Here is a 14,576-nt window from a genome sequence, read left to right on the forward strand (position 1 = left end):
TGCAAATTAAAACCACACTGAGATTCCATCTCACTCCTGAAAGAATGGCCAGGATCAAGAAAACTACCAACAACAAATGCTGGAGAGGCTGTGGGGAAAAAGGAACTCTCCTGCACTGTGGGTGGGAGTGTAGACTGGTACAACCTTTGTGGAGGTCAGTCTGGAGATTTCGCAAAAAGCTGGGATGGGAAGTCCCATTTGTTCCAGCTATTCCACTTCTAGGCATATTCCCAGAAGAACTCAAAACATCATACCACAATGATATATGTGCACCCATGTTTATAGCAGCACAATTTGTAATAGCCAGATCTTGGAAACAACCCAAGTGTCCATCAACTGAGGAATGGATAAAAAAGTTGTGGTATTTCTATACAATGGAGTACTACTCAGCTATAAAGGGATCACATTGATGTATTTATAAATAAATGGATGCAGCTTGAGACCATACTCATAAGTGAAATAAATCACACTCACATGTATGTATACCAAATAGTTTCCCTATTGTAAGAAATGATTCAAATACATAAAAGTATGTGGTAATCATGATTCCCCATTATCTGGCTTTGAAGCTTTATAAAGTTTTCACTCATTAATTTGAATGGTTTTATTCTGGGCTGTTTGATATTATTGTCTGTGATGATATGAACAGCTATTTTGAAGAAAACAAGACATCATAATAGCTAGTGCTGATTTAATATCATCTTGTTTTGAAGTCCCACCAAACTGTTGTTCTTCTGTCTCCATTGGTTTTATCATGTTGTATCTTACTGGATTTTATTATATGTGATAGTATAAACAAAAATTTTTATAGGCAAAGAGATAATATAGAAACCATTGTTTGTTTTCCGTTAGCTGGTCCTAAATACCCTGTAATACTTTCATTCTCTTGAATCGTTTTACACTGTCTTGATATGTTCGATGCTATAGCATACAAAGTTATACTCAAATATTTCAAGGAAAGAGACACTATGGTAACTACTGTTTTGTTGGGTTATCTTGTAGTGAAACACTGTGTTGCTTAAATTGTTCTGTTCTCACCTGTGTTATTATGTCCTCTTTCATCTTAATCTTTTTTAAAAAATAAAGAAATAAAAAGAAAATACAAGTTGAAAGATCATACTGAAGGGAGTTCATTCACATTTAGTGAGTTCAAGGCTGGCCTGAACTATATAGCGAGACTCTGTCCCAAAACACCAAAAATACAGAAATGAAATCAAAATGACAGCTTTTGGTCTCTGAGGCAATAAGCAAATTGACTCAGCAACAAAAAACCAGAACAGCTGTGTTCCTCGAAGCCATGCCACACAAAGCCTGAGAAACAGAAGCACGACAGCAGGTTCAAAGGCCCCTCCTGCAGCATCACTGGGCAAGCAGGGGAGAAGCTCACTGCGCAGCACACTGCTCCCCAACATCCCACAAGCCCCTAGGCTTGACATTGAAACACCTATCCTACCACAAAAGGACTGGCTGTCAACTGATCCCTGTACCTGTCTTTTCTTGTTTGGTGTTTTGAGTCAGGATATGTAGCCCAGGTGAGCCTTGACCTCCCAGTGATCCTCCTGCCTCAGTCTCCTTAGTGCTGGGATCACAAGCATGCACCACCACACCTAGTTCTGTTTTGGAACTCAGCCATGTGGAATAAGAAATTAAAAACGGATCAATAAAAGTAATAAAGCATTAGGAGATGTAAAGGCACACACAAAGGATAGGCATGGCACTCATTAACCTCTGCTGACACTCCCTGCACCTCACTGAAGAGTGCAAAACAGGTCTAAGATGTCACCAACCAGATCCTATCTGGGTGGCACTCAGGTATCACCCATCACGGCCTAGGTACCAGTGCTTCCCTTGTGGATTCCAGCTGCAACTTCCTCCCTTGGCGGCATGGGGCTTAGACAGGCTGCTCCCTCCCTTCTCCCACACCACAGGGCTGCTGTCACCATGACCCTCCCATCACTGTCACACTGTCTGCAGCTGCAAATTCCCTGCCATCCTGGTCCACAGGTGGCAGAGAGAGGGGGTGTGGCATCTCCAGTCTCCTTATGACCATGTAGTTAGTGCCATCGCAGCCTAGGCTCTGTCTCTTCACTTTCACCAAGTCCTCAGGAGGCCTCCCCCAGGACATCCACATCCTAGTCCTTGGAACCAAAGAACCTGGGACCTTAAGTGGCACACAACTCCACAGATGGGATTAATTGTGTGTGTGTGTGTGTGTGTGTGTGTGTGTGTGTGTGTTATGGGGGTTTAAATCAATGCCTTCCCACTAAGCTACACTCCTGGCCCTTTTTTAAAAAAAAATTTTATTTTGAAACAGAGTCTTACTATGTTGCCCAGACTGGGCTTCAACTTGAATCCTTCTGCCTCAGCCTCTCATATAGCACTGGGTTATAGGCACATACCACCTTAGGGGTCTTGCTGTATCATAATACAGTAGAGGTGTCACATGGCCAAAGGACAGCAAGCAGCCACACTCATCCTTCATGGGGAGCTCACCCCATACCAGAAGAACACCCTGGGTCCCAAAGATGAGCCCCGTAACCTCTTGGGCTACAGGGAAGGCAGCATTGGGCTCAGAATCAGAGAAGGAGACCAAATGGTGAGGTCACAGGAGAAGTGGAGGGGGCTAGGATGACACTGCGCCCACAGAACAAATAAACACCCAACAGGGCCTGCAAACCCCCAGGAACCCAGCTACCAAGACAGCTACTGAGCCCAGAGAGACCCACAGGCCATGAGATAGCACAGGTCAAGGCTAGAAAGAGAAAGGAAGTGAACCATTTATGGCTCCAGAAAGCCAGGCACCAGTATGGGAGGGAGGGGAGCTGTCCCTTTACAGGATGGCTGCAATTCAGCATGTAGTCTTTTTGAAATTTCCACACCTGTAATCTTATCACTCAGGAGGCTGAGGCAAGAGGATCATTGTGACTTTGAGGTCAGCCTGAGCTACACACTGAATTCAAGGCCAGCCTAGACTACATAGCAAGACCACCATCTCAGGAAAAGCCCTCCGCACCACCCCCCAAAAAAAAAACCAGCGATGCTCAGAGCTTTGAAAATAACTTACTCTCAGTTTTCCTAGGGAAAAAAAAAAACAAGTCTGTCCAAAGATCAGGCAATTGAACCACAAGGCGGTAAGTAACCTTTGCCTCTCCATTTTTCCATGAGCAACTTGTGCCTGCCGTGCAGCACCTCTCTCGTTTCACAATGCACTCTGGGAACACACCCAGCATTTATCATGGGTCTCCATACAATTTCAGTTAATGTTTCATGACAATATCTATTAGTGGATTTCTATGTTTCCAACTGCAGCTTTACCCTCACGCTTTGCAGTCCGTGGGGAAGAAGGAAAATAAGCCTTGAAAGACATGGCCGGAGGGATGAGCAAATTGTCTGTTGAGTTCAGGCTGCCCTGGCTCTATCAGTACAAGTTCTGCTGCATAGCCAGACCCAGCCCACCCAGGGCTTTCCCTTGAAATGAGACTGGAAACCTGAAAGGCTCTTCTGTTTTGTTTTGGGTGTTGCATTTTACTTTGTCTGTCTTTTTGAGACAGGGTCTCTCTATGCAATTCAGGCTGCCCTTGAGCTCACACTGCAGCCCGGGCTGGTCTCAAACTCACAATGGATCCTCTTGCCTCAGCCTTCTGAACACGAGGACTACAGACGTGCACCACAACATTCTGATTGTAGGTTTAAAAGCTCTTAACCTATACTACATCAAAAATGCTTCTTAGAAAGTATATATGTTATATGCACCACATGTCTTGTGCAAGACAGGTGTGTTTATACAGGATATGTTAGCTGTCATATGATCTATGGATATTAAACCATCCCTTCAATATAGACACGAGAACTACAATAACTTACCTATCAATTTTAGCTCGCAAGTGATAATTGAAGAGAACAGATGATTTACTAGGCTATTTCAGCCAGAGACGGTCACATACACTTATCATCGCTGTGCTCAGCAGGCTGAGGCAGGAGGATTGCCACAAGTTTGAGGCCAGCCTTGCCTACATAGTGAGTTCAAGGCCAGCCAGAACTACATAGTGAGACCCTGCCTCAAAAAAAGAAATAAATAATAATGATGCTATTAAGACAACTGGGGAGACAGGAATTGGGCTGTGACAATGGCTTGATGATTAGGCAGGAGACTGTCCTTTCCATAGGAGACACACACACTTAGGAGCTGGAGGCAGTGTCCAGGTGCCCAAAACTGATTTTCATGTGGTCCAGAGAAACAGGAAATAAAGACAGAAACATTAGCCATTAGTGAAAGTGGTCAAGCAGTGGGCGGATGTTCCCACTACTATTCTTGCCACTTTTCTGTAGACTTGAAATACATTTTAAAGAGATTAAAAAAAAAGATAGTTCTTGCTATAATTAGTCAGAAAAGCCCACTTCCTCCCAGGAGAACAGAGCCTACATAAAAGCACCGGAAATTCTCTAAAAGTTTGATTACAAAGCGCTGCCAGAATCAGAATATGTTTGTGCAAAATCTCACAGCTAAAACCAAAAGGGCTGTCTTAGGTCTAGCCACCACGTTGCTGCATCTTCTATACCGGTCACACCACTGCCACTTAATCTGAGTCCAGACACTAACAACATGTACAAAACTCACAGCACTGGCAGGAAGCTCTCAAGTAGCTCCGGAAGAGGTCCTGTTTGCCCTGCAGTGTAAATAAGTCCTTAGAAATTTCGAGCTGCAAAGCCACAGAGAGAAAGCCTGATTGTACAAGCTTTAGTTTGTAGATGGGAGGAGTGCAGAAGTGGAAAAGTGTTTCAAAGCTACCTGCAACTGTTGAAGTCAATGTAGAACTCCTTCCTATGAGTTATAACCAGCACTAGAGCCACGTCCCCTGGAAAAGTCCAAGTTATTCTAGTAGCTATTTTGTTTTTTGAGACAAGATATTGAACTCACTCTGTAGCTCACTCTGGAAATCACAGGGATCCTCCTGCCTCAGCCTCAAGAGTGCTGGGATTAGAGGTGTGCACCACCATACCAGGCTGTCCTAGTTATTTCATAAAACTCTTGCCAATAAATATCAATTTTGCAATTATATAAGCATAAGCCAAGTGATTCCACAAGGTTTGTAGAGTGAGTCACAAAATATATTGGGTATTAAAAAGGATAATGTAATCCAGAGATGGTGGTGCACACCTGTAATCACAGCCAATGGGAAGTTGAGGCAGGAGGATCACTGGGAAGTTGAGGCCAGTTCAGGATGCATAGTGAGTTCAAGGCCAGCCAAAACTGCATAGCAAGGCCCAGTCTCAAAAAAAAAGAATAATGAGAAAAAGTCGATATACAACAACAAATAACAAAATGTTGAAAAATAATCATGTTAGTAATCTTGCTTTGCCAAATAAAACCCCCAATGATTCTTCTCTCCCCTTTGCATGTCTTAAGCCTCGCTTGTAAGAAACAATCCTTCCATTCACTCTTCCCTGTGTTCAAACCCTTACACAGCAGGACCTGAAGGGTCAGACTGTCATCTCAAAAGCTATGTCATGTTGTCCTTCTGTGACAGTATTTTTTTTCTGGATATGAAGAATGCCTATTTTTTAAGCCTAAATATGCAACTGAGTTGAAAGCAATCCTGCACACATAGCTAAATCCAAAATTCGAACTGCAAGCAGATATCCTGGTGCTATATGGGAGGGACAGACATTATAGTCTGGGGCAGACACCTCCAGACTCACTCCTGGGACTCTGGACCATGGAACACCCATAAGTGGCCCCTTGTTGGATCTTGACCTTAATTAACAGGTTCATGCACTCTTAAGCCTGGGTTTCAGAAATCATTAATAATTACCCTTAATGGCAAACAAAAGGGAAATCTCATAATCAGGGTGGTGTGTCTGTGGGGCTATAAAAGCACTGAGCTCTTTCTGCAGCTCATGCTTCTGCTGACTCCCAGTGAAGTGTCGTCACCTGTGTCACCTGTCGCCAAGCAGGTCAGTGCAGTCTGAGCAGTGGCGAGCGTTCCTGCTCACAGGGCACTCAGCTTCTCAGAATATCAGGAACTAGCGGAGCAGAGGTTTGGGAGAACGGGGCTGTGCCCTTGGGGCATCACCTGGGACAGGTTTTCTCTGAGACTATAGCTACCAGGGAGATGTGGTTAACAATGGTGGGACTTGTCTTCAGGGATTGTTTGCTACCAGGTGTGTACCCAGGATAGACACTGAATGTACTATCTAAGCAGGTTTCATCCAGTGTGGAAAGGGAACCCAGGGCATGAGCTTGCTAGGCCAATACCCCACTGCTGAACCTCACCCCTGCCCCAGGATTCTCTTGGAATCTCTTGGAAGAGCCAGTGCCCTCACACCCAGCGCTTTCTGCTCCTCCTGTCTCTTTTCTCCTGTGTCTCTGCAAGAGAGAGGCCCACAGGCCTGTATGCAGGGTACAGGGTGTAGGGCACAGGAGCCTTTGGGAAAGCTCACGTCGCTCTCACTTTGCAGGACACCACCATGGCAGCTAAAAAGTCTCCCGAGGAACTCCAGACCATTTTCAAAAAGTATGCAGCCAAAGAAGGTGATCCAGACCAGTTGTCCAAGGAGGAGCTAAAGTTGCTGGTCCAGACCGAGTTCCCCAGTCTGCTCAAGGTGGGCACAGCAGCCGGCGGGAGGGCAGGGGACAGCAGGGTTTGCGCACCTCTGTGACACTTCCAGCACTCGAGGGTATTGGGGCCCAGCCTTGTGGCAGCCCCAGGCTGGCACACACCTCTCCAGGCTGAGCTGCAGCAAGCAGAAGCAGTGGAGGGTCCTGCACACCCGGAACGCTGTGATCCTAGCACCCATGAGGATCACTGCAATGTCGAGGCCAGCCTGAGCTACATAGTGAGTTCAGGGCCAGCCTGGACTACACAGCAAGACCCTGCCTCAGAAAGGAAAGAAAGAAAACAAACAGGCAGCACTATCTGATTTTGTTTACTCTCCCTTCCCTTGTTCCATCCTTTCTTTCTGAAACCAGAGTCCAAGCAGCATAGATGACCTTTTCAAAGAACTGGACAAGGATGGTGATGGAGAAGTCAGTTTCGAAGAATTCCAAGTGTTTGTGAAAAAGCTATCCAAATAAGAAGGGACCTGAAATCAGGCGCCAGGACTGCAGCCTGCATGGAAGCCACACTGCCTCGGGCTGAGTTCTTTACAACTGCCACGACCCCACCCAATTACTGCCAATAAAGAGTTTTCCAGACCGCCGCCTTTATTGAGTACTGTCAGAATTCGGTAGATTCCAGGGGAGGGGAAAGGGATTTGGAAAGAATATAAATGTGTTACCAGGTCAGGTGGCACAGACTTGTAATTCCAGGGCTCGGGAGGGTGCGGCAGGAGGTCACCATGAGTTTGAGACCAGTCTGGGCCACATAAGTGAGTTTAAGGCCAGCCTGCTCTACATAAAAAAAATAGTATAGATATATAGATGTGTTATGTACACGGGACCAACTCCCCACAGTGAACATATGTGGATTGTTTGTTTGCTTTGGTTTTTTGGGTTTTTTGAGACAGGATCTCACTATGTGGTCCAAGTTGGCATTAAATTCGCTATGCAGCCTGAGATGGCCAATCTACGCAGTGGCAGGATTAAGAGGTGTGCAACTACACCCGGCTCCTCATGACGAATGCCTCAATACATACTGTTAAGTGTGTACTCACAAAATTAAACATTGAAAAACATAAGTTAGTAGATTTTAAAATAACATTAGTCTAAGTCATCTAATTTTACGTTTTAAAAAGTGAGCTGGGGTGTAAATCAGTGGTAGGGCACTTCCCTCACATGCATGAATGTATTAGGCTCTGGGTTCCATCTATCCTCAGTACTGCAAAAGACAAAAAGAAAAGGAAGAAAAACCTCGGTATGATGTCATATGCCTATAATCCTTCAGGAAGCTGAGGCAGGAGGAAAGGGCTAGTTGGGCTGGGGATTTAGCTCAGTGGTGTAAGCACCTGCCTGGCAAGCATGAAATCGTGAGTTCAATCCCTAGTTCCCCCCCTCCAAAAAAAAACCCAGAATGGCTTTCTTCCTCCTCTTCTTTGCCCAAACTCTGCAGAGCCAGTTTCTCCCTCACTCTTCATTTTTATTTTTTCAAATAAACTTTCCTTCCATTAAAAAAAAGAATGGGCAAGTTAGCAATTTAGCAAGACTTTGTCTCAAAAACAATTTTTTTGTTTTGTTTTTTTGAGACAGGGCATCGCTACACAGTTCAAGCTGGCCTTGACCTAACTATGTAGCCCAGGCTGGTCTCAAATCACAGAAGTCTTCCTGCCTCAGCCTCCCAAGTGCTGGGATTACAGGCATACACCACCTGGCCTCCCTTCCTACCCTAACTATATGCACATGCCAGGTCAGTGAATCAGGTTGGTATCATCATTTCCCAGGAGTCTGATGGTCCTCTGAGGTGGCCAGCAGCACATGTGCTCATGCTGGTACCCAGACAGGGAAGGTGGCTATCCGACAGGAAATAGGCCTGTCCCCAGACTGGACAGGGCCACAGCCACCTCTGAGGAGCTCAACCTCACAGATGTGGAAGTTCTGCTCACTATAAGGTTCTAAGGAAGCCAGACTGGGCCAGGCACAAATAAGTAGGTGGCAGGGACTTGGAGGCAGAGGGAAGATGCATGTTTCAATTTGCTTAAATACACAGGGAGAGGAAATCTGTCAGTTCATACCAGAAACTAACACCAGTGGTGTCAGGACACAGCTGGGCAGCTGGAGACAGGGAAAGGCAGAGCCACTTCTCACTTGATAGCTCAGTGTCCTTTGGGGCTTTTTGGCTATATGGATGTGTGTCCTACCACAGAGAACAAATGACCAACCAGGCGTGGTAATCATAGCACTTAGGAGGCTGAAGCAGGAGGACTGCCATGAGTTGGAGGCCAGGCTGGGCTACACAGTAAGTTCAGGGACAGCCTGAACTGCATAGTGTGACCCTGTCTCAAAAAACAAGTCTCTTTCTCGTTTGTCATGAGACTGTGAGCATCAGGCTGTGGCTATTGTAGGCTGTCTATTGAGTCAACAGTGATAGAGGTTTCTTTTATTCAATCAATGTGATGTGTTAATTAGCTTAATTCCCAGGATAACACTAGCCACCCATGATCAATTATCATTTAATGCTGTTAAGTGGGACATTCTAATACTTTTAAGATTTTGCAACTTCCTTCTAAATGCCAGTAGTCTATGGTTGGAGTCGTGTGCATGTGTTTCCTATGCAGCTCATGCTAGGGTCCCGTTTCAGCCCCTCCCCAAGTGAACATGCACTGTTTCAGCTCCAACATGCACAAGGCACCTTCTGTGGGCCAGAAGTTAGGGAACAGCATAGAGTACAAACTTCTACCCCTCTAACATTGCAAGCCAGCAAGTCTGCAATCACACCCAGGAAAGGGTTAACAGAAAGCACAGCATTTCTACCTAGAAGCACCTTGAGGGGCTACACAGGGCAATGGCCACCATGGCATTCAAAATAAGAGAAAACACCAGGTGTGACAGTGCATGCCTGTAATCCCAGCACCCAGGAGGCTGAGCCAAGAAGACCACTGGAAGTTTGAGGTCAGCCTGGGCTACATAGTGAGTTCAAGGCCAACCTGAACTACAAAGCAAGACTTTGTCTCAAAAAAAAAAACACAACAAAGGAGAAGAGCTAGGGGCCAGGGATTTAGCTCAGTAGCTCAAGTGCATGCCTGGCAAATGTGAGGTTGTGAGTTCAATCTCTGGTACCAAAAAAAAAAAAAAAAAAAAAAAGAAGAAGAGCTGGGTGTAGTGGTGCACGAGTGTGATCCCAGCACTTGGAGGCTGAAGCAGGAGGATCACTGCAAGTTTGAGGTCAGCCTGGGCTACTTAGCGAGACCCTGTCTCAAAAACAAAAACAGTATCAGCTTTTGATTGCTTCTTAATTTTTCTGTTTTTTTCTCCTCAAAATAAATTTTTTTTAAATTTTTTCTATAAGTTCCAGCATTTTATCAATTAAAAAAATACATGCTGAGACCGGGGATTTAGCTTAGCAGTGTAAGTGCCTGCTTGGCAAACGCAAGATTTATGAGTTCAATCCCCAGTACCACACACACACACACACACACACACACACACACACACAAAATACATGCTGGCAAAGATGAGGTGAGAAAGGAACCATGACACACATTTGGAGGGAGTATAAAGTAGAGCAGCCACTACAGAAGCCACTATGGAAAAACACTACAGCAGCTCCTTGAAAACAACTACAAGGCCAGGGATATAGCTCAGTGGCACAAGCACCTGCCTGGCAAGTACAAGGTCCCAAGTTCCATTCCCAGTACCGAAAAAAAAAAAAAAAAACCATAAAAAAGACCAGAAAGTCTACGTAACCCAGCTCCAGCCCAAGTACACAGCCACAGGAAGTGGAGGGCACATGCGCAGGGCCATTTGAGCCCATGGCCACCTCAGCCATTCTGGGCAGCGGTAGGCGAGTAGAACCCAGGCAATGAACATGATGGCATGGGACTCAGCCAGAGGCAGTGGGGATCATGCACATGCAGAACTAAAAGCCATCGGGTTAAGCACCAGAAGGCAGGCACAGAGACAAGTACCGTGTGTGTCATGGGTTCTATCTAGATGTCCATAAAGCCTCCTGCACTTACAGAGGCTTTTGGAAGGTGATTGGATTTGGACTGCAGGGGCACGACCCTCATCAGCAGATCGTCCCACTGATGAATCACAGCTAACTGTGAGTTGGAGGGGAGCCTGTTGGAGGAGGGGTCACTGTGGGCGTGGCTTAAAAGTGCCCTCTTCCCCAGGCCTCTGTCCCTGCTTCAGGCCACAAGCCTGGAGCTCCTTCTCCTCTGCTGGGATGCCCTGCCCTGGAGCCAGCAGACTGTAGTGGAACGGCTACAAACCGTGAGCCAAATAAACCTCTCCTCCCCAGAGGTGTGGATGTCGGGGACTGTGTCTCAGCGATGAGAAAGTGACTCAGACAACATGTTTTCTCTCATGTATGGGAATTTAAAAAAAATGAAAAGTAGCAAAGATGACCTGAAAGCTCAAGAGGGACAGTTAGGGGAGCTGCATGGAAGGGAACATCATACAGAGGCCCATTTATGTGTACCTCTAATATGCACTCAGAATTATCATTAAAACTAGTGCTAGTATTTGTCAGCCACAAAGTACAGTCCTCGCCAGTCTACAAGGCTTGGAGCCCCAAATCTAGACAGGGTCCTGGCACACAGAAGGACCTTAACATGCCTACGCTCAATGGTTCTGGACTATCTAGACACTATTCTTTTTGTTGTTGCTGTTCTTTTGTTTTTGAGACAGGGTCTTGTTATGTAGTGCAAGCTGCCCTTGAACTCACTATGCGGTCCAGGCTGGTTTCAAATTTAAGGCCATTCTCCTGCCTCAGCCTCCTAAGTGCTAAGATCACAGGTGTGCACCACCACACCAGGCTCAAACTATCACCACTACAAGGGCTCCATGGCCTTGAATGGCTGGCCACTACCATACTGGCTCACACAGGTGGCCACTCATCCACTGTACTTGGCCACGTGTCTTGTCAGTCCGTAGCCGGCAAACAGAGTTCTATGCATTACTCAGGACTCTGACTGGAAGAGGCCTCTAAACACAGTGACTCAAAGTAATCTCTCCCCACTAACATTCAATCATTTTTCCCACAGAAAATCTTTCAAGTGGTTGAAACACCTGTTTCTGAGGCATTTCTCATTGAGCTCAAGATACAAAAAGCTTTTAAATACATTAGCTTTGGAGGAAGTATCCAGTGACTCACGTACTACTAATGTTCTGGTTCTCCTCCTCATTTGGGATTCCTAATGGACCCAATCCAAGCTTCATGGTCTCCTTTCAAAGGGCAGAACTGGTGAAAGGGATGAGGGTAAGGGGCAGGCTGAGATGCCCTGAGCCATCGGGCAGGAAGGAAAATGTCTGGATATTTTAAAGCTCTATTACTAGACAGGCAGTGGAGGCACACACCTGGAATTCTAGCACTTGGAGGCTGAGACAGGAGGATCACCATGCACTCCAGGGCCTGCTTGGGCTACACAATGAGTTTGAGGCCAGCCTGAAGTACATAGTGAGAACCTGTCTCAAACAAATGAACCAATAAAGAAAACAAACAAACTCCATTAATGTATAACTGGCAAACGTTGTATATATTCAAGATGTACAAAGTGAATTTTCATATATACATACACGTGAAATGATTACTAAAATCAAGCAGACTATATTTATTATCTCCCAAGGTCACCTGGTATGTGTGCATGTGTGTGTGCGTGTGTGTGTGTGTGTGTGTGTGTGTGTGTGTGTAAAACACTTGAGATCTACTATCTTCAGCAAATTTCAAATACTTGATATAGTATTTTCTGTTTTTCTGAATGTTTTAGACAGGGTCTCACTATGTAATGTAGTTCAGCTGGCCTTAAATTCATGGTGATCTTTCTGCCTCAGCCTCCCAAGTGCTGGGATTACAGGCATGTACCATCAAGCCCAGCCAATAAAGTACATTAAACAAAGTCACCACACTGCACATTAGATCTCCAAAAGTATTTTTTGTTTGTTCCTTTGTTTGTTTGTTTGAGACAGGGTCTCACTATGTAGCCCAGGCTGGCCTCCAACTCCAGTGACCCTCTTGCCTCTGCCTTGATGGCAGGGGCGGGGGTACTAACTTTCAAATGACCCCTAGCAGATCTTTGTGTCAGTGGAAATACTTCTTTCGTGTTCTAAAGGCTCTCAGTCCTCTAGGTAATAAAAGTTGTTTTTCAGTTATGCTAACTAAACTATTTCTTTCAAATATCTCTTCATTTGCATTCCATATGAAGTTGTTGAAAAGTAAGGAAGAGGCAATATTTCAAACAGGATTGCAACTAAAGGCAGGAAAATGTAATGCGTTCATTATTCTTAATGGAGAAAGTAAATTGCCCTTCACTCGAATCAGCTTTGAATTGTAAGGGACTATTTCACCAATCTCTACGAGATGTAAAATTAATTCTAATCTTGTAAATTCCTGGATCAGAAAGGGATAAATGAAGCCATGCTTTTGATGAATAACAAAAATTAAGGCCAGGCCTGATGGGTTTCCAGAACTCAGGAGGCTGAAGCAGGAGGATCGCCACAAGTTCAAGGTCAGCCAAACTACATAGTGAGTTCAAGATCAGTCTGGACTACACAGTGAGACCCTATCTCAAAAAACTAAAAGCCAGAAATGGTAGTGCATGACTGTAATCCTAGCACTCAGGAGGCTAAGGCAGGAGGATCACCGAGAGATCAAGGCCAGCCTAGGCTACAGAGTGAACTCAAGGCAAGCCTGAACTACACAGTGAGACCCTGTCTCAAAATTTAAAAAAGAAGCTAGGGATGTAGTGTGGTGTGAATGTCCTGAGTTCAATCTCCAGTACTACAAAAAAAATTAAATTAAAATATTATCAAATGTCAGAATTTTAAATATCCATCTGCATCTTGTTAAAATGCTTTAATTTCTTGTTTTTCTTTACCAACACAAGTATCCAAGAGTACACGTATGTTACTATATTTTATATAGAGTTTTTGTTTGTTTGTTTTTATCGGTACCAGGGACGAACTCACGACTGCCTGCTTGCAAGGCAGGTGCTTATGCCGCTGAGCTAAATCCCCAGCCATGTTACTATATTTTGAAAATAGAACACACATTGCATTTTCTGAGAGGGATAGCTTATGTAAATTCACATTTTCTAGAGTTATCCTTTGCAACAACTAAAAGAAATGCTTAGCATTAGGCATTATCATTAGGCCAACATGTGTTAACCCTAGACAGAGATCATTCTTCTTATGCAGACCTCAAAGGCCAAAACTATTCCAACTAGCATGTCTACAGCGGCACCAGTTACCCTTCAGATCAGCCACAAAGACCCAAAGGCAAAGTCAAGCACAAGGATGTTCGTAAGCCCGGCCTGCTGGTGCACACCTAGAATCCCAACACTCAGAAGGCTGAGGCAGGAGGAGGCCTCGAGTTCGAGGTCGGCCTGGGTTACCTTCACAACAAAATAAAAAAAAAAAAAAACTTGCTATCAGCAGCCTTGGTAGACTGTCGCAGAGTGAGAAAAGAAGTTCACTAGGTGCCTGGTAAGTGTCAGAGACTTTGAGGCAGGACAGAAAACCAGAGCCGCTGTAGAACCAACCCAGAACATCCTGCAACATCGCAGACCTTACATTATTCCATAGGGGTCAAGCAAAGAAAAGACAGCAAAATCAGATTCATTCCCTCTACTAGGCACTCTTAGACTTAACCCACAGAGAAAAATCTACTTTCTCCTTTTATTCTTTTTTTTTTTTAATCGGTGTTGGGGATCAAACTCACGACCATGTGCTTGCAAGGCAGGCACTTATGCCGCTGAGCTAAATCCCCAGCCCTCTCCTTTTATTCTTTTAATTAATTAATTTTTTGTTTGTTTGAAACAGGGTCTGGCTATATAGCCCAGGCTGGCCTTGACTTTGCAGAGATCTTTCTGTCTCAGCCTCCCAAGCACTGGGATGATAAGCAAGTGCTGGGGTGACAGGCATGTGCCACCACACACAGCAATTTTGCCTTTACTGTACTTAAGAGCATCTCCTTTTAGAGCTC

The 14,576-nt window shown here is 45.0% G+C and overlaps 2 protein-coding genes across 5 annotated transcripts in view; one reads left to right on the forward strand and one right to left on the reverse strand.

Annotated features, from left to right (window-relative positions):
- The window catches only part of Ctps2 (CTP synthase 2), a 68,498-nt gene that overhangs the window by 16,770 nt on the left and 37,152 nt on the right, over positions 1 to 14,576 (reverse strand). The gene's annotated exons all lie outside the window — the stretch shown is intronic.
- S100g (S100 calcium binding protein G) lies at positions 5,823 to 7,200 on the forward strand. Its single transcript, XM_003463017.3, has 3 exons — positions 5,823 to 5,955; positions 6,460 to 6,603; positions 6,971 to 7,200. Exons 1-3 carry the CDS (start codon positions 5,899 to 5,901, stop codon positions 7,073 to 7,075), a joined length of 306 nt encoding a protein of 101 aa, XP_003463065.2. The 5' UTR covers positions 5,823 to 5,898; the 3' UTR covers positions 7,076 to 7,200.

The sequence above is a fragment of the Cavia porcellus genome, unplaced genomic scaffold, assembly GCF_034190915.1.
Source record: "Cavia porcellus strain 051 isolate PalLab524CR breed Dunkin Hartley unplaced genomic scaffold, mCavPor4.1 scaffold_33, whole genome shotgun sequence".
Classification (NCBI taxonomy): Eukaryota; Metazoa; Chordata; class Mammalia; order Rodentia; family Caviidae; genus Cavia; species Cavia porcellus.